The sequence below is a fragment of the Ranitomeya variabilis genome, chromosome 7, assembly GCF_051348905.1.
Source record: "Ranitomeya variabilis isolate aRanVar5 chromosome 7, aRanVar5.hap1, whole genome shotgun sequence".
NCBI lineage: Eukaryota > Metazoa > Chordata > Amphibia > Anura > Dendrobatidae > Ranitomeya > Ranitomeya variabilis.
Genome location: NC_135238.1, coordinates 9,776,733 through 9,796,106, shown reverse-complemented (window position 1 = coordinate 9,796,106; position 19,374 = coordinate 9,776,733). Strand labels below are relative to the sequence as shown.

At 48.1% G+C, this 19,374-nt stretch overlaps 2 protein-coding genes across 3 annotated transcripts in view; one reads left to right on the top strand and one right to left on the bottom strand.

The window, feature by feature from the left end:
* LOC143785187 (NACHT, LRR and PYD domains-containing protein 1b allele 3-like) overlaps window positions 1-5,777 on the top strand; it is a 22,263-nt gene extending 16,486 nt beyond the window's left edge. The window contains exons 9-10 of one of the 2 annotated variants that reach the window (XM_077273899.1): window positions 5,444-5,509; window positions 5,604-5,776. In XM_077273899.1, the coding sequence (XP_077130014.1) occupies window positions 5,444-5,460 (17 nt within the window). In that variant the 3' untranslated portion in view covers window positions 5,461-5,509; window positions 5,604-5,776. Of the gene's footprint in view, window positions 1-5,443 lie in introns of both variants that reach the window. The other variant, XM_077273898.1, reaches the window with a different exon arrangement.
* Window positions 1,884-19,374, bottom strand: LOC143785188 (apoptosis-associated speck-like protein containing a CARD). Its single transcript, XM_077273900.1, has 5 exons — window positions 19,036-19,374; window positions 7,485-7,544; window positions 7,134-7,163; window positions 4,752-5,021; window positions 1,884-2,607 (listed from the first exon to the last, which is right to left on the bottom strand). The coding sequence occupies exons 1-4, from the start codon at window positions 19,301-19,303 to the stop codon at window positions 4,759-4,761; spliced, it is 621 nt and encodes a 206-aa protein (XP_077130015.1). The 5' UTR covers window positions 19,304-19,374; the 3' UTR covers window positions 1,884-2,607; window positions 4,752-4,758.

Sequence of the window (19,374 nt, the reverse complement as noted above, 5' to 3'; positions counted from 1 at the left end):
AGTGACTGCACCAGCAGAATAGTGAGTGCAGCTCTGGAGTATAATACAGGATGTAACTCCGGATCAGTAATGTAATGTATGTACACAGTGACTGCACCAGCAGAATAGTGAGTGCAGCTCCGGAGTATAATACAGGATGTAACTCAGGATCAGTAATGTAATGTATGTACACAGTGACTGCACCAGCAGAATAGTGAGTGCAGCTCTGGGGTATAATACAGGATGTAACTCAGGATCAGTAATGTATGTGCACAGTGACTGCACCAGCAGAATAGTGAGTGCAGCTCCGGAGTATAATACAGGATGTAACTCAGGATCAGTAATGTAATGTATGTACACAGTGACTGCACCAGCAGAATAGTGAGTGCAGCTCTGGGGTATAATACAGGATCTGTTTACTTATCTATGTAAGAAGATCTGAGACTCGGGCGGCTTTTCTTGTGCTTTCCGCTGTCGTCTCTTCCGATCTGTCCCCTGTGAAATGCTGAGAATGTGATGTGCAGGTTACTACATGTTATTGCTATAATTGTTCATTATTTTATGTCATAATGTAAAGTTTGTTCTATCATATTTGTTTTGATAAATGTGTTATTGTGTAATTCTGCTTTTCTGGATTTCTTTATTTTTCTGTTCTTTTTGTGTTGTCCATTCTTCACAAGTGTAAAGCTGAATATCAGGGATCACAGGGCTCTTTCCAGCTGGAACCTGCGTTGTATAAATAGTTTTGGGAGATATCTCTAATGCTAATGTCAAAAGGATTATTTTCTTAGAAATTCCCTTGTGATCACGTTCCCTTTACACTCTACCAGCACCACGTCATGTAATAAGATAAATATCACCTATTTATGTGAAGGGATTAAACCTGTCACCTCAAAAAGTTGAATTGAAGAGGAGTGAAAATAATATAGGACCGATGGCAACAAAATCATCGTCAAGTCTAGCTGCCATACATGTAATATTGATAATTTGGGCAGAATTTTAGATTTTTCTCTTTTCTTAATGAAGACGACTGAATTTAGATTTTCCATAGTCCTTAACTTCAAAATCAAGATAGTCAGAAGAGGTACAAGACGTCATACCAATCTGCTCACTACCCGAATTTGATTGTGCTGCTGTGGGGGAGGGGAGCTGCTGTCACTCAGCCAGACATCCCAGACAGAAGATAAGCACGATTTATTTATTTTCTCCATCTCTGTATACACAGTGTTGAATCAGCACTTATGTGTACAGATTAGGAAACAGTAGCACTTACCCTGCTTCCTTCTCTGGACCCAGTGAACATGTGATCACTAGGTCCAGGGAGGGAGCAGTAGCTGCTGGGTCCTAGGAAACTCAGACAACTCTACTATGTAGCCAGGAGGCCGCATTCTACTGTAACTGGGGATAATATACCCAGCCCTAGTTACAAGGATTAACAGCAAAACAAAAAATATATTGATGTGTTAAAATTATTTGGGGAGAGAACGGAGGTGTCATTTTAAGATCTTATTTATGGGGCAGCACCATATTTATAAAACAAAAATAGCAGAAAATGTTTAATAAAAAAAAAAAAAAGAACACCGTCAATCTTAATTTCTTTTTCTAGCCCAACCCCCATCGAAAAAAATGTGTCCAATGTATAAAAATAATTACCATGGAAAGGAGGGAACACAATTTAGTGATCCTTTCTGATAGTCAATTAAAAATTAAAAAATCAGACACGTATTTCCTATTTTTCTATATATATTTTCCCTGATTTGAGTGCAAAAAAAAAAAGGGAGTATAAAAATGAATATAAAAATGAGGCCCGTGTTGTGAAAGATAAAGGCCAAAATTATTTGAATATCCGATCGATGTTCTTAGTCAAGAAGGGGAGTAAATGGCTCAGTTATGAACTGGTTAATTCAGGGGCGGCAAACTGGGTGTGAAGAGTACTGGGTCTGTAGAAAGTTGTCAGGTTTTGGATTTTAAGTTTTTATTAGGTGATTTTTCCTGAATAGCTTCCGATAGTTCTTCCTACATCAGATGAGGGTCCGGTATAAAGACGACTATTCCCAGAATGCCGTTCACCATATCAGTTATTAGAGACCGTTCAGACACGTAAGATTTGCGCTGGAAGTTTTATTTTCTTTTAGACACATTTAAGATGTAAGAGACTTCAAGAAAGTCATGAACTTCCCGGATAATGGACCAAAGTATGAAGACCCTGAGATATTAGACAGTCTACGTGACCCTGATCCCAGGAGCTGGCGCTCTAACAAAAAATCCAGGCCGCTTCCATTAGACTTTAAAGAAATATTGCAGCTCAGACAATAAAATCCTCAATGTACAGTAATTAAAGGGGGTTTCCATTTTTAGAGAATTAGGCCCCAACAAATCTCATAGTAGTAAACAAAAACAACAAAGTTCTCACCCTCCCCCGGTCCAGCCACTGCTTTGATCTCTCTGTCATCGCTGCAGCCAAAGACTGGAGCAGTGGTTGCTGGCAGTTGTCGCTGCATCGGGGGAGGATGAGTGCTATATCTACTTGTTTCTTTACCACTATTTGCTTTGTTAGCGTTCGCTTTTCTAAAATTTGAAAACTCCTTGAAATCTTTGCCTTCAGTCCACCTCTTCCGAACACCAGACCTCTCTGTCATGATCTCTGCAGGCAGAGATCATAGCAAGCCTATAGAGGGACAAGCTCTCGGAAGATGGAACTATACTGACCATGAACTAAGCCTGCCGCGCAACTAGAAATAGCCAGGTAGCATTTCCTATTTATCGCTAGATGCCCAGCTCTGGCCTAAGACCTAAATAGCTAGCAGAGGGAAATATAAGACCTGGCTCACCTCTAGAGAAATATTCCAAAGAAGACAGTAGCCCCCCACATATAATGACGGTGAGTTCAGATGAAACAACAAACGCAGCAGGAAAATAGTCTTAGCAAATTTGAGGTCCGCTTACTAGATAGCAGAAGACAGATAGTATACTTTCATGGTCAGCAGAAAAACACTAACAAAACACCATCCAGAGATTACCTTAAACTCTGGCATTAACTCATAACGCCAGAGTAGCAATCCCTGATCAACGAGAGCTTTCCAGACACAGTAACAAAACTTCAGCTGTGAACTGGAACAAATAGGCAAAACAAAACATGGACAAAAGTCCAACTTATCTAGTAGTTGTCTAGAAGCAGGAACAAGCACTGAGAGGCATCAGATAACATTGTTGACCGGCAAGAAACCACCAGAGAAATGAGCTTAAATAGCGACACCCACTACTGATGGAACCAGGTGAAACAGGAAGGAGGATGACAAGTCCAATTCCACAAGCGGCCACCGGGGGAGCCCAGAATCCAAATTCACAACAGTACCCCCCCCTCAAGGAGGGGGCACCGAACCCTCACCAGATCCACCAGGGCGACCAGGATGAGCCCTATGGAAGGCACGAACAAGATCAGAAGCATGAACATCAGATGCATTGACCCAAGAATTATCCTCCTGGCCGTAACCCTTCCAGTTGACCAGATACTGGAGTCTCCGTCTGGAAACACGAGAGTCCAAAATTTTCTCCACAACGTACTCCAACTCACCCTCAACCAACACCGGAGCAGGAGGCTCAACTGAAGGTACAACAGGTACCTCATACCTGCGCAATAACGACCGATGAAAAACGTTATGAATGGAAAAGGACGCAGGGAGGTCCAAACGGAAAGAAACAGGATTAAGAATCTCCAATATTCTATAAGGGCCGATGAACCGAGGTTTAAACTTAGGAGAAGAGACCCTCATAGGGACAAAACGAGAAGACAACCACACCAAATCTCCAACACAAAGCCGAGAACCAACACGACGATGACGGTTGGCAAAACGCTGAGTCTTCTCCTGGGACAACTTCAAATTGTCCATAACCTGCCCCCAGATGTGATGCAATCTCTCCACCACCGCATCCACTCCAGGACAATCCGAGGATTCCACCTGACCGGAGGAAAAAAAAAAAAAAATTCCAGCAGACTTCTTATAACTCTCCTTTCTCAACCTGGGTCTTTAACACTTTATTGGCCGGTCAAACTGTCATGATCTCTGCAGGCAGAGATCATAGCAAGCCTATAGAGGGACAAGCTCTCGGAAGATGGAACTATACTGACCATGAACTAAGCCTGCCGCGCAACTAGAAATAGCCAGGTAGCATTTCCTATTTATCGCTAGATGCCCAGCTCTGGCCTAAGACCTAAATAGCTAGCAGAGGGAAATATAAGACCTGGCTCACCTCTAGAGAAATATTCCAAAGAAGACAGTAGCCCCCCACATATAATGACGGTGAGTTCAGATGAAACAACAAACGCAGCAGGAAAATAGTCTTAGCAAATTTGAGGTCCGCTTACTAGATAGCAGAAGACAGATAGTATACTTTCATGGTCAGCAGAAAAACACTAACAAAACACCATCCAGAGATTACCTTAAACTCTGGCATTAACTCATAACGCCAGAGTAGCAATCCCTGATCAACGAGAGCTTTCCAGACACAGTAACAAAACTTCAGCTGTGAACTGGAACAAATAGGCAAAACAAAACATGGACAAAAGTCCAACTTATCTAGTAGTTGTCTAGAAGCAGGAACAAGCACTGAGAGGCATCAGATAACATTGTTGACCGGCAAGAAACCACCAGAGAAATGAGCTTAAATAGCGACACCCACTACTGATGGAACCAGGTGAAACAGGAAAGAGGATGACAAGTCCAATTCCACAAGCGGCCACCGGGGGAGCCCAGAATCCAAATTCACAACACCTCTCCTTCATGTTCTTTCTAGACTTCTTAATAGTGGCCGGTTATGATCTCTCAGAGAGTCCCAGAACTGATCCTTCTTGTCACTTTCCCAGGACGCAGCGTAGCAGAAGAGTTCCTGCATCTGTTTATAGCACGGCCTCATCCGGCTCAGGCGGTCACGTTCTTCACGTGACAGGAGACCATTCCTGTAGAGATCCTTCAGGACCGGATCCACCAGAGTCACCCGTCCTATCAGAGCCTCTCGATGTTGGTCCACAAAATGCTCCTCATCTGTAATAAAACATGAGATTTTCTGTCATTGATATCCTCACTTCATCCGATCTTTCTAACAGATGAAAGAAGGGACCAGAAGAAATAAAGTAGAGAAAGAACTGAGAAGAGTTAGATTAGGGGGTGATAAGCTGGCCTAAATAAGATGTGATTTTAGGCCAGGCTTAAAACTGTCGATAATGGGAACCATCTGGATTATCTGGGGTAGTGCATTCTAGAGAACTGGTGCAACATGAGAGGAGTCTTGGAGACAGAAGTGGAAGGTTTGGATTATGGAGATTCACGGGGCTCTGGTCGGCAGTCGGTGACTAACGATGTGGCCGCTGGACCACAAGCTCCTGAAAATCTTGTTGGTCAGCTCTGGTCTTAAGCTTAATCTTATGGTAATAGAAATTTTCTAACAGATGTCATTTTCTCCTTAGATGTTTTGTGCCACTGAAGAAAACACATGTGCCAGGGTTGACGTAGAACTTCCTCCAAGGCCGAATGTGAGTGTCTTAGTGTAAAGTTCTTAAGCTACGTTGGGACAGGAGGGGGAAGAGATCAGGGTTAATAATGACTATAAATGCTGGGTGGTCATAGTGTGAAGATGTGAGCGTACATGAGTCCTGAGAAGGAAAGAAGGATGTCAGAGAGCAATAAAGGAGCGTTAAGAAGAGCCGGAATATGACTAGATGCAGTGTGTGGTGCAAACATCAGAAAGAGGAAAGGGTGGCACTCTGACTCACGTCAGTAGCTTGTATAAACTTTTATTCTTATAGCACTTTATGCAACATGGAGCTGGGGACGGTATTCCTTCAGGAAGCCTGCCGTTTCACACTGCACTAGCGCTTCCATGGGTCCAGTACTTTATACAACATGGAGCTGGGGATGGTATTCCTTCAGGAAAACGGCTGTTTCGCATAGCACTAGTGTTTCGATGGATCCAGCACTTTATACAACATGGAGCCGAGGACGGTATTCCTTCAGGAAGACGGCCGTTTCGCACAGCACTAGCGTTTCGATGGGTCCAGCACTTTATGCAACATGGAGCCGGGGACAGTATTCCTTCAGGAAGACTCCCGTTTCACTCTGCAGTGGTGCTTCAACGGGTCCAGCACTTTATACAACGTGGAGTCGGGGATAGAATTCCTTCAAGATGATGGCCGTTTCACACTGCACTAGCGCTTCAATGGGTCCAGCACTTTATACAACGTGGAGTCGGGGACGCTATTCCTTCAGGATGATAACCGTTTAACACTGCACTAGCGCTTCAATGAGTCCAGCACTTCATACAACGTGGAGCTGGGAACGGTATTCCATCAGGACGACGGCGGTTTCGCACTGCACGTACCCATTGAAGTGCTAGTGCAGCGCGAAACGGCTGTCATCCTGAAGGAATACCATCCCTGGTTCTCTGTTGTATAAAGTGCTGTAAGAATAAAAGTTTATACAAGATACTGACGTGAGTCAGAGAGCCACCCTTTCCTCTTTCTGAAGTTTGCACCAAGGACTTGTTTTCCTTGGGTGGAGCACCTGTATACCACGATACTAGCAAGCTGCTATCAAGTCTCCGCTGAATACTGCTCAAGGTGTGCGGTCAGAATAGTGCCGTTTTTTGTCTTCTTGATTTAATTAAACTTTTCTAATTAAATTCTATGGAAAATCGATTTTGCTGTTCCTATAAGGAGTTTTTGGAGCTTTTTTTTCTTCCTGGCGACGTTTGGAAAAATGCGTATCACTACGTTCCCACGATGAGCTTTTGGTCAGTTTTTACGCAGCATATTTTTAAAAAAATGAAAGTAACATATTTTACTTAATGGAGGAGCAGAAATTGTGCCGAAAATCTGCAACATCAAAAGCTCATCATGTGAACGCAGCCTTATAATGAGTATCCTGAAGGAAACCTCTGGAAACTGGGCGCTGTCTGACCAAAAGGCTGCAAAGAAACAGCTTCTGCTTGAAAAACGCAAGAACCTCAGTGTGAACATGGACGTAACAAATGCTGCAAGGCCGTGAAAGAAGTGGTTGTGACATTGTAGAGCCTCTGGTCATTGTTTCAGCGTTTTATAGGACGCGGTGTGCGCACAGATACTGAGATAATACTGATAAAGAAATTATAAGGAGTCTTACATCTCGATGTCGCTGTTTCCTTAATTGATCCTGAAAAAAAAAGATCACAGAAGAAAAGGGATCAGCCCAGATAATGAGAGCTTTAGTGTCACATTGTCATTTACAGAGTATCAAAATGTTCCAAAATAAATGACCACAATGAATGTAAGAATGATACAATGTACAGCCCGGTATAATCAATATTCACTGTTACAGTTTCTCTAATAATATTCTGTGATAATCCGTGAAGATTATATTATACATAGATCACATCATTATATCAACCTGTAAAATTAAATTACCGATTTATCATCACTGAGCGGTGAATGATGCAGAAAACCAAAAAAGACAAAGCTTCAGTTTACTGCTCACCTCTTGTTACTGATCCTGGATTCGCCCCCATGGCTGACTCCTGAGGAGCGCGACCATTCACTGAAAGACACCGACCAGAAGTAATGAGTCCAGACCCAAACATCCCGCACAACCACAGAGCGCAACATTCACCAGCACCGCGATCCGTGTACAGCACTGAGACCTCTGAGTACAGATAATGTAGTAGATGTCACCGGCAGTCCTATGTAACACCACAGATAACACAGTGATAACTCTCTGAGTACAGATAAGGCTACGTTCACATTAGCGGCGCCCGCCGCAGCGGCGGGCGCCGCAGCGGCGCCGCATGCATCATGCGCCCCTATATTTAACATGGGGGCGCATGGACATGCGGTGCACTTGCTTTTTGCGCCGCATGCGTCCCTGCGGCGCCCGCGTCGGGTCGCGGAGGACGCAGCAAGTTGCATTTTTGCTGCGTCCAAAATCAATGAAAAAAAGGACGCATGCGGCGCAAAACGCAGCGTTGTGCATGTGTTCACATTTGCGCTGTGCGTTGCGGCGGCGACGCTGCGGCGCACACCGCAAATGTGAACGTAGCCTTATGTAGTAGATGTCACCGGCAGTCCTATGTAACACCACAGATAACACAGTGATATCTCTGAGTACAGATAATGTAGTAGATGTCACCTGCAGTCCTATGTAACACCACAGATAACACAGTGATAACTCTGAGTATATATAATGTAGTAGATGTCACCTGCAGTCCTATGTAACACCACTGATAACACAGCGATCACTCTATATACAGATAATGTAGAAGATGTCACCTGCAGTCCTATGTAACACCACAGATAATACAGTGATAACTCTGAGTACAGATAATGTAGTAGATGTCACCTGCAGTCCTATGTAACACCACAGATAACACAGTGATAACTCTGAGTATATATAATGTAGAAGATGTCACCTGCAGTCCTATGTAACACCACAGATAACACAGTGATAACTCTCTGAGTACAGATAATGTAGTAGATGTCACCCGCAGTCCTATGTAACACCACAGATAACACAGTGATAACTGAGTATATATAATGTAGAAGATGTCACCTGCAGTCCTATGTAACACCACAGATAACACAGTGATAACTCTGAGTATATATAATGTAGAAGATGTCACCTGCAGTCCTATGTAACACCACAGATAACACAGTGAGTCTTTTATTAAATAAAATACTTTCACATGACACTAACTATGATACACTACAAATAGAACACAACAAAACAAAACATAAGAACAAAGCTCCAATCAGACGGCCACAAAAGACAAAAAAGAAACCTACTAATCAGGGACAAGAAAGAAAATTCCAATTAAATAAAGAAAGCAAAAAGAAAAGACAACAAACAAAATACTCATAACTTACATTAATACCCCTGTAAAAATTATAAATAGTAATAAAATCATACAAGACCCCCGGCCCAGCTTCATTCATACTACTATATACAACCCCAACTACATTCACACCGTCCTATATACAATATAAACAATATATACACTATAAACACATTATATACAGATTTATACAACGCCGCAAACACAGCAAAACCCTACTGGTCCCACTGCCTTACCTTACAGCCACCCGCTTGCACCGCCACATACACCCTACAACAAACCTAAATACAATACACTATACAAAATTATTATTATTAAATTTTTTTTTTTTTTTTATTTTTTTTTTTTTTTATTTTATATATATATATATATATATATACACACACCTACACTAACTATCCCGCCACCCCTGATCCAGCTCTGGCCACAAAGTTCAGGAATTATCCGAGCTAGGATCAGGCCCCAAAGTTTTTCCCCAGGCGGGGCCTGGGCCAGGCCAGATCAGTCTCATATCACCGCTGTTGAAACCCCCCAATCCCCCACCCAACCTAACTAAGACCCTCTATTATACACACTATATACAATATATACAATACACTATATACAATATATACATAAACCAACTTCACAACCTACATACTCACCACCCAAGGCTCAAGTTCGATGCCTGCAAACCTTCTATTCAGGGAACAGAGATACAAAACAAAAATCTAGGGTGTAAAGATATCAGCCCACCACCAGGATATAGGAGCGCTAACGGACTAAGGCACCCCGAAGGAGAAACCCCTCCAGAGATGGGCCGCCCTCCGGGCACCCAGTCTTTCGCACTCCAGAGAACGCACCTTCACCAGGGCACCTAGGATGCTGCTACAAACTTCATCTACACGGAGGATTTTATGCTGCGTCGAAACTAAAACTCGTGCGTTCCACGTGAAGTACCTGACCACTGCGCTGACTAAGAATAAAGTGGCTCGGTCCCTTCTCCCGAGGTCTCTGAACGCTCCATAGGCCCACTCGGCATAGGACAGAGTGGCCAGCCGCGGCCAACCAATGGAAGCGCCCAGCCTGTTGTACACCTCTGTATTAAAAGGACAATGAAGCAGGAAGTGCTCCATGCTTTCCAGCATGGTAGCGCAAGCCTCACGGGGACAATTCCTGTCCACGGAGCTCCTGTGCTTCAAATTGTCCTTCACATACAACTTACCTTGGAAGCAGCGCCAAGTCAAGTCCCAATACTTCTTGGGGATCCTGCTAGAATTTAGCAAACTTAACCCAACCTCTAGATCCCGACTTGGGCAGTCCTTGAGGACCAATGGTTTCTGAAAATGCGAAAGCAAGACCCGCATGTCGAGGAGTTTCCTCGGGAGGGACCTCACTTCCCACATTCCCAGACCCCACCGGCGCATCATTTTCAGAACCGGGGTAACATAAGCCGGGAGATGCCCGTGCGGTGTGCGGAGATCCTTCAATCTTCCCCCTGTCTCCCATTCCTGGAAGAAAGGCTGAAACCATCCCTTGCAGGAGAATACCCACGGAGGAGCCCTCTCTTTCCAGAGGTTTGCCACGTTAACTTTCAAAAAGGTGTTCACTAGGAACACCACGGGGTTTACCATATTCAACCCCCCTAGTCTCCTCGTGCGGTAAGTGACCTCCCGTTTGACTAGATTCAGTCTATTCCCCCATAACATCTGGAAGAACAGACTGTAGACCCGTGTCCAGAGAGGCTCTGGTAAGACACAGACGCTGCCCAGGTAGATTAGCAAGGGGAGCAGGAAAGCTTTGCACAGGTCAACCCTTTCCCTCAGGGTCAAAGACCAACCCTTCCATTGGTCCACTCTTTGGGCGACACCTTTGATTCTGCCTTCCCAGTTTTTCGTGGGGTAATCACCCTGGCCAAATTCGATGCCTAGGACTTTGGCATGTTCTTGGGGTTCGGGGAGGGTGTCCGGAAGATCAAACGCGGGATCCCCGCCTCCCAGCCAGAGACTCTCACACTTGTCCTGGTTGACCTTGGACCCGGATGCCTCCGAGTAGCTCTCCACTTCTGACATCACCACCATCGCCTCCTCTTGCGAAGAAACAAAGACCGTGACGTCATCCGCGTAGGCCACTACCCTCAGGATAGCCTCCGGCACCACCCCGCCCATCCCCACCCCCGCCAACGGCCCACAATCGACCCTTCTGAGGAAGGGATCGATCGCAAACGCGTAAAGCAAAGGGCTAAGAGGGCAGCCCTGGCGGACACCGGACTCTACCCCGAAAGGTTGTCCAATCCACCCGTTTACCAGAGGGAAAGTCTCAGCCCCTGCGTACAAGGTCTTAAGCCAGTCCACAAACCCTCCAGGCAGACCATACCTCAAAAGAGTGGACCAGAGGTACTCGTGGTCAACCCGATCAAAGGCTTTTGCCTGATCCAGGGTCAGCAAGAACCCCTTCCAAAGGCCCGCCCTGCCTTGCTCCACGGCCTCTCGGACACCCAGAACAGCACTGAAAGTGCTACGGCCAGGAACGCAACAGTGCTGGGCCTCCGAAAGGAGCCGCGGCGCAAATTTCACCAGCCTGTTGAAGAGTATCTTAGCCAAAACCTTCCTGTCCACATTGAGAAGTGATATGGGACGCCAATTCTCAATGCGTGATGGATCCTTACCCTTTGACAAAATGATCAGAGCCGACCTCCTTAATGATCTCGGCAGAGTGCCCGAGGAGAGACACTCATTAAACACCTGAGTCAAGAGGGGGACCAAGGAGTCCCTAAAGGTCTTAAAGAACTCGGATGTTAAGCCATCCGGACCTGGCGATTTTTTGGGCCGGAGCCCATCGATCGCCAGTCTCACTTCCTCTTCTTTGATCGCTTCTGCCAAACCGCCCAGCGAGAGGTCAGCCCCTGGCTCAGGAACAGCTTCAGCCAGGAAAGCCGACATCCTGTCACGATCCAGTTCCTTCCTTCCCAAGAGGTGCGAGTAGTATGAACTGACGACCTCCAAGATCCCTGATCTGGACCTTCTCAGGGATCCCGTACTGTCCATCAGCCCCGTCACTATCTTACTATTCACTGACATCTTGCAGCTTCTGTAGGGGTCGGGCGAGTAGTACTTCCCGTAGTCCCTCTCAAAAACCAAAGATGCGTGCCTATCGTACTGACACCTCTTTAGCAAGGATTTCACACTGGAGATCGCCTCGCGGCTACCCCCAGTCGAGACAAGTTGCTCGAGTTTCCTCCTCAGGCTCTGATACAGGCGATCCCTGTTCAGGCTTCTGAGGTTCGAGAGTTGCCGGAAGAATCTCGCCACCCGATGTTTGAACATCTCCCACCACTCCGACTTAGTGTTACTTAGGCCCAGCAGCGGTACCTGGCTCTGAAGAAATTCCTCAAAGGACCGTCTTACAGCTTCTTCCTCAAGGAGTGACGAATTCAGCTTCCAATAACCTCTTCCCATCCGAGGAGTCTCTGTAACGCTCAGAGAAAACATAATCAAACAGTGATCGGAGAATTCCACCTCCACAACCGACAACGGCGAGGAAACGGCCTCCTCCTTCAAATAAAACCTGTCTATCCTAGACCTGCACTGACTACCTCTAAAATAGGTGAACCCCGCGTGGCCTGTGTTGTGCCGGATGTGGACATCCACCAGGCGTGCCTCACTTACTATCCTATTTAGCGCGACGCAATCGTAAGCCAGCCGGTCTACGGAACCTCCTCTATCACAGGGTCTCGTGACATTGTTGAAATCCCCTCCAAAGACCACCTGCCGACTCGAAAATAAGTAAGGTTTGATCTTCATGAAGAGACACTTGCGGTCCCACTTGGACTGGGGACTGTAGATGTTAATGAGCCGAAGCTCCTGTCCCCCCATGGAGACATCTAGGATCAAGCATCTCCCCATTTCTAACTCGATCAATCGTCTGCATTCAACCGCTGCGGTCTTAAAAAGGACCGCCACCCCGCTATACGGCTCGGCCGCGAGAGACCAGTAGGAGGGCCCGTGCCTCCACTCCCGCCTTGCTTTATGCATGGTTGATAGGTCGGTCAACCTGGTCTCCTGCAAAAACAAAATGTCGGCGTCAAGTTGGCCGAGAAAATGAAAGGCCGTGTACCTTGCCGCTTCTGACTTTATGCTGGCAACATTAATGGTTGCCAGCGTCAACGGGGTGGGTGCCGCCATCATGATTGATTGAATTAGATAGCCTTTTTCTTCCCACCCCCAACAGTTTCACCCTCTTCCTCTGACAATGATGAGTTTTTAGTGCGCTTAAGACAAACTGACTCATCCATTCTCTCCTTACATACACTCTGGCCCTTGTCTGGTGGTCCCGAGGTAGTCCCCCCCCCAGAAGGCTTTGTATTTGCCCCCTGAGAAGAAGACCCAGCGACCTCCTGAGCCCCAACAACCCCGTCCGCAACCTCCGGCCCCGGGTCCCCATCGCCCCCCTCTGGAGGGGAGTCCTGGAGGGCCCGGAACCGGTTAGAGAGATCCACCAGAGGGGGGGCGGCTGGACCTTCCAATGGCACCTGGATCAGGGCCACGGAGTCAGAGGGGTCGCACTCCGAGGAGGAGGCTCGAGGCCCGGACCCCCTCTTATCCTTAGTTGTTTTCCTGTTACCCTTTTTCTTTTGCTGTGACCACTCCCCCTCTCCCTCATCCAGACTGTCACCGGATGAAGGTTCCTGGGCAGACATGGCGTCCTTTTGCTCCTCTCTTTCAAGTCTCTTGACTTCCTCGCTCAATTCGCTGTCTTTAGGATCCTCAGCTGCAAGTGGAGCACCCGGGTCAGAGTTTAGGGTCATTACTCCCTGCCCCCTTTTCCCATGGCGCTGCTCCTGCCGCCTGATATTGGATGGCGGCAGCCTGCTCCTCACCGGTTCCCTGCCTCCTCCGCCTCTGCTGGTCCCTTCACCGGCGAGATTAGTCCCGGCTTTCGCCTGTCCCGCACTCGCCGCTTTCAGGACCGCATTGGCAAAGGAACGCGGACAGCGACTGAACGGGTGACCGAGGTCACCACACAGGTTACACCTAATCCTGCCACAGGTAGCAGCAAGATGGCCGAGGTCCCCACACAGTGCGCATTTCTGGGTGGTACACTGCGCACTGAAGTGTGTGGGGCTGCCGCACCTGTGACAGACCTTAGGCTGCCCCCGGTAGAAAATCAAGATCCTGTCCCTCCCCAAAAATGTTGAGGAAGGGATATGGGTAACGGTGTTTCCTGAAACCTTCAATTTCACCATGAAGGTCCAGGCTCCTGACCAGATACCATGCTCATCGAGGGTCTTCTCGGGAATACCGACGATGTCGCCGTATCGTCCAACCCAGGTGGAGATGTCGACACAGGAAAGTGACTCGTTACTGGTCAAAACGGTCACCTTCCTGACTGAGTTCTGGCGAGATATTGCCACAGCGAGGAAACCCTGCCATTCGGGGCGACCCCGAGCCAGCTCATGGCGAGACCAGAAAAGCTCAAGGCCCTCCGGTCTCACGAAGCTGACATCGAAGTAGGAGGTCCCATAGGGATGGATCAAGGCGAAGATGTCATATGCCACGAAGCCCATCCCCAGCAGGAGCTCAGCAACCTTTGACCGATCAGGACAGGCATCCTTGCTTACCCACTGGAGACGGGCCACGTTCCTACGGTTGCTCCTCTGCCCCGGTGTCGGCAGAGACCAGACAGTCTCTGCCCCTCTATCTCGGAAGGCGGAAAGACCGTGTCTCTCTATCCAGAAAGACAGATCAACCTCCCTCCCCTCTACATTGATGGAACTCTCCCCTCTCCTCAGGGCGTCCAGGAAGCGCTGTTGCAAGTCACCATCCTCAGGGTCACCAGACAAGGGCGCACTACTACCCCCAGCAGTGACAGCTGCTGAATAGCTTGGGGCTGAAGCCCCCGCCACCGCTGGGGGGGCAGCGGGACCACTACCTGCTTCCCCTCCACCAACACCAGTAATGCTCTCCTCATTCACTCCTCCACTACTCCCATCATTTGCAACATCACTACTCCCATCATTTACTCCACCACTGCTCCCATCATTCATTCCACCACTATTCCCACCATTCACTCCACCACTACTCCCATCATTCACTCCACTACTACTCCCATCATTCACTCCACTACTACTCCCATCATTTCCTGCACAGCTGCTTTCATTCTTCTTACCACTGCCACCACTTCCCGTCACTTTTTTTCCAGTATTCTCACCACCATTTGTCCCAGTGTTCTCTGCACCTGCCACAGTCACATCCATTCCTTCCTCACTTGTGTCTGCTAGCTTTTCTGCACTCACACCTGCCGGACCGGGGGAGGGGTGCAGCACCACACTCGATTTCCCTTGATTGGTGCTGACTCTCTGTTGTGTCCTTGGAGCGCCTTGCCCCCCCACTGCAGCAGTTTGCACTTTATTATTTTGGGCCCGCTGCTCGTTGGGGGGCGCCGCCTGCCCCGCACCCACAGACTTCGCAGTCCTGGTGTCATGCTGGGGCGCTGGAGCACTCTGTCCCCCTGTCACAGCAGGGCGCCTCTTGTTCCCTGCAGATGATTTATCCTTTTTCTGTCCTTTTTGGACACGCTGCTCTCCTGTCACAGCTGCGTGCCTGTTCTCCTTTAAGGCGCACTGCGCCCCTGTCACAACAGTGCGCCCTCCTTTCGCCGCACCATGTTCCTCGGACCTGCCCCCCACAGCCCCGGCGTCGGCCGGCTCAGCCGTAGTGAGCAGGGATGGAGTCTGCCCACACCGTCCCCCTTTCGCAACGGCGTGGACACCCACCTCACCCCCCTCAGCCCCGGTGATAACCGGCTTAGCCGCAGAGGGCAGGGAGGGAAACTCCTCGGGGTCCCCTATGTCCGGCGCCGTGAGTACCTCCACAGCCTCGCCCCCTGCACTGTTCCCCGCACAGACGGCAGCACCGCCGGACGTCCTCCTCCTCTCCCCACCTTGCCTATGCCCCGGACCCACTGCAGAGCCCGTGCGTTTAGGTTTGGTGGGGTTTACACAGGAGGTGGTAGGTGTAACATCATCCATCGGTACATATTTGTAACTCACCACCTCCCGTGCGGTCTCCGTCGTCTTCTTCTTCCTCTTCTTGGTTTCCTCTGCTGGCTCGTCCTCACCGAAGGAGAAGCGGTCCAGGTTCACTGGAGACTCCAGCTGTCTGATCTCCTGTAGCAGACCGCCCTCCTCCTCTTCCTCCGCTGACACTCCAGCCTGTGCTGTCGGAGTCCTCTGCCGTGCCGGGAGGCCGCTTCCCTGTTGTCGGCTCTGCAGCTCACTCTCCCGGCTGGTTCCAGCTTGTAGGACTCCAGTCACGACCACATCGGCGTCCTCCTCCTCCTCGTCGCTTAGGACGCCGGCTGGCGGTTCTCCTGAGGTATTTAACCCCTTCATTTCTGAGAACCGCCGCTGGTTCTTAAACCTCTCCAGGAAGGGACCTGCGCTTTTCTCAATCCCCTCCCGGAGGAGCACTAACCGGGCCACCTCATCTCTGAGGGCTCTTAACCTCTGGGAGGTCACAGGTTTCTCCTTGCTAGAGGCTCGGGTATTCAGGATCCGAGCCTCCCGCAGCTTCTCCTTCAGCTCGGTCAGTGCTTTGCCGGCGTCCTCATACTCACGTAGCATGGCGACCACTCGGGAGGAGAAGGTACTCGTGGACTCGCCGGAGCTCCTCTCCCCCCAGGATGTTCCTGGGCTCTCCTTCCTGGGGCCTGGGGCGCCCCTGTCTCCCTCTCTGGGCGGACGATGAGCCGTCTCAGGGTTGGAGTAGGTGGGTAAGGTTTTCTTCACCCGTCCTGACCTCCTCAGTCCCTCTTGGGCCAGTTGCTGTTGCTGCTCTCTGTCCCCCGCCGGCACAGACCGGGGAACAGAAGCCTGGGAAGCCATGTCGGCCTCCCAGGAAGCCTGCCTCTCCCTGGGGAGAAGAGAGGCAGACTCTGGGCCTCCTGCTGGAAGTCCTGGAGCTCACAATACAGGTGCTGCTCCCAGCAGGGTGTGACTGATTGTGCGCACCTGTCCTCCACACTCAGTCCTGTGTAACACCACAGATAACACAGTGATAACTCTCTGAGTACAGATAATGTAGTAGATGTCACCTGCAGTCCTATGTAACACCACAGATAACACAGTGATATCTCTCTGAGTACAGATAATGTAGTAGATGTACCCTGCAGTCCTATGTAACACCACAGATAACACAGTGATAACTCTCTGAGTACAGATAATGTAGTAGATGTCACCTGCAGTCCTATGTAACACCACAGATAACAGTGATATCTCTGAGTATATATAATGTAGAAGATGTCACCTGCAGTCCTATGTAACACCACAGATAACACAGTGATAACTCTGAGTATATATAATGTAGAAGATGTCACCTGCAGTCCTATGTAACACCACAGATAACACAGTGATCACTCTCTGAGTACAGATAATATACTAGGTGTCACCTGCAGTCCTATGTAACACCACAGATAACACAGTGATCACTCTCTGAGTACAGGTAATGTAGTAAATGTCACCTGCAGTCCTATGTAACACTACAGATAACACAGTGATATCTCTGAGTACAGATAATGTAGTAGATGTCACCTGCAGTCCTATGTAACACCACCGATAACACAGTGATAACTCTCTGAGTACAGATAATATAGTAGATGCCACCTGCAGTCCTATGTAACACCACCGATAACACAGTGATAACTCTCTGAGTACAGATAATATAGTAGATGCCACCTGCAGTCCTATGTAACCCCACAGATAACACAGTGATCACTCTGAGTACAGATAATATAGTAGATGCCACCTGCAGTCCTATGTAACACCACCGATAACACAGTGATAACTCTCTGAGTACAGATAATATAGTAGATGCCACCTGCAGTCCTATGTAACACCACAGATAACACAGTGATAACTCTCTGAGTACAGATAATGTAGTAGATGTCACCTGCAGTCCTATGTAACACCACAGATAACACAGTGATAACTCTCTGAGTACAGATAATATAGTAGATGCCACCTGCAGTCCTATGTAACACCACAGATAACACAGGGATAACTCTCTGAGTACAGATAATGTAGTAGATGTCACCTGCAGTCCTATGTAACACCACAGATAACACAGGGATAACTCTCTGAGTACAGATAATGTAGTAGATGTCACCTGCAGTCCTATGTAACACCACCGATAACACAGTGATAACTCTCTGAGTACAGATAATATAGTAGATGCCACCTGCAGTCCTATGTAACACCACAGATAACACAGTGATAACTCTCTGAGTACAGATAATATAGTAGATGCCACCTGCAGTCCTATGTAACACCACCGATAACACAGTGATAACTCTCTGAGTACAGATAATGTAGTAGATGCCACCTGCAGTCCTATGTAACACCACAGATAACACAGTGATAACTCTCTGAGTACAGATAATATAGTAGATGCCACCTGCAGTCCTATGTAACCACCAAGCTCTGTGCCTCAGCTCTGACATATACCCACCAAGCTCCGAATCTTTTCTCTGCTGTATAACCCACCAGTTCTGTACCTCAATACTGTGTAGCTGACAATAACACACAATTCTTGAAGACCTGTGACCCCTTTGCTAGTTGCTTTGTGTTGAGTAAACATCTGCTCCATTTGAACCCTACTTAGTCCATGTAAGGCTACGTTCACATTTGCGTTGTGCGCCGCAGCGTCGGCGCCGCAACGCACAACGCAAACAAAAACGCAGCAAAACGCATGCACAACGCTGCGTTTTGCGCCGCATGCGTCCTTTTTTTCATTGATTTTGGACGCAGCAAAAATGCAACTTGCTGCGTTCTCTGCGCCCGGACGCGGGCGCCGCAGGGACGCATGCGGCGCAAAACGCAAGTGCGACGCATGTCCATGCGCCCCCATGTTAAATATAGGGGCGCATGACGCATGCGGCGACGCTGCGGCGCCCGACGCTGCGGCGCCGACCGCAAATGTGAACGTAGCCTAAGTCACTGCTCCATCCTTGATGGGGTGCTGAGTGAAGGGTCATAGGCCACACAAGCAGAGTTATCATAGGGACTGCAGATAACATCTACATTTCTTGTACTGTGTGTTATTCGGCTCCTGATAAGTGACAGATTCAGGTCTACCGCCCTCCAGTTCTAGTATTTTCTCTATGTCTTCTGATAGTAATACCGGGACTGCTGCTCGTATTATAACCAGATTTTCTGGTTCTTACCTGTCTTAAAGGCGTTCCTTAGTTTCATCGCCTCCCCATTCTCATTTATGGCTTCTAGTACCTTTAAGGTCACATGAATCCAATTGGTATCTGTGTAGTAGCGAATAATGAGATCAGCCAGGTCTTCAGGGTCCACAAACTCCAACCGACCTCTGGGGATACTTTTGTGTTCTTCCAGGTCATTTAACTTGTTCTTAAACTTCTTAAATGCCGTTTTACCCAAATTCTCAAGTGTGTCGATCAGGACATCCCTTATAGTTCTCCTCATCGCCTCCTAAATAGTGACTCTACGAATGATCTGGTTCCTCCGCAGCAGATCAATGGAAAGTATGGACGGTA

What these genes read in the sequence shown, in the direction of transcription:
- LOC143785188 (XM_077273900.1), bottom strand. Translation starts at nt 19,303, where the DNA reads ATGAGGAGAACTATAAGGGATGTCCTGATCGACACACTTGAGAATTTG. An exon ending in AAGGAACGCCTTTAAGACAG is followed by an intron (nt 7,545 to 19,035) that starts GTAAGAACCAGA and finishes GGTGTCTTTCAG; the next exon opens with TGAATGGTCGCGCTCCTCAG. An exon ending in GGAAACAGCGACATCGAGAT is followed by an intron (nt 5,022 to 7,133) that starts GTAAGACTCCTT and finishes GTTTTATTACAG; the next exon opens with ATGAGGAGCATTTTGTGGAC.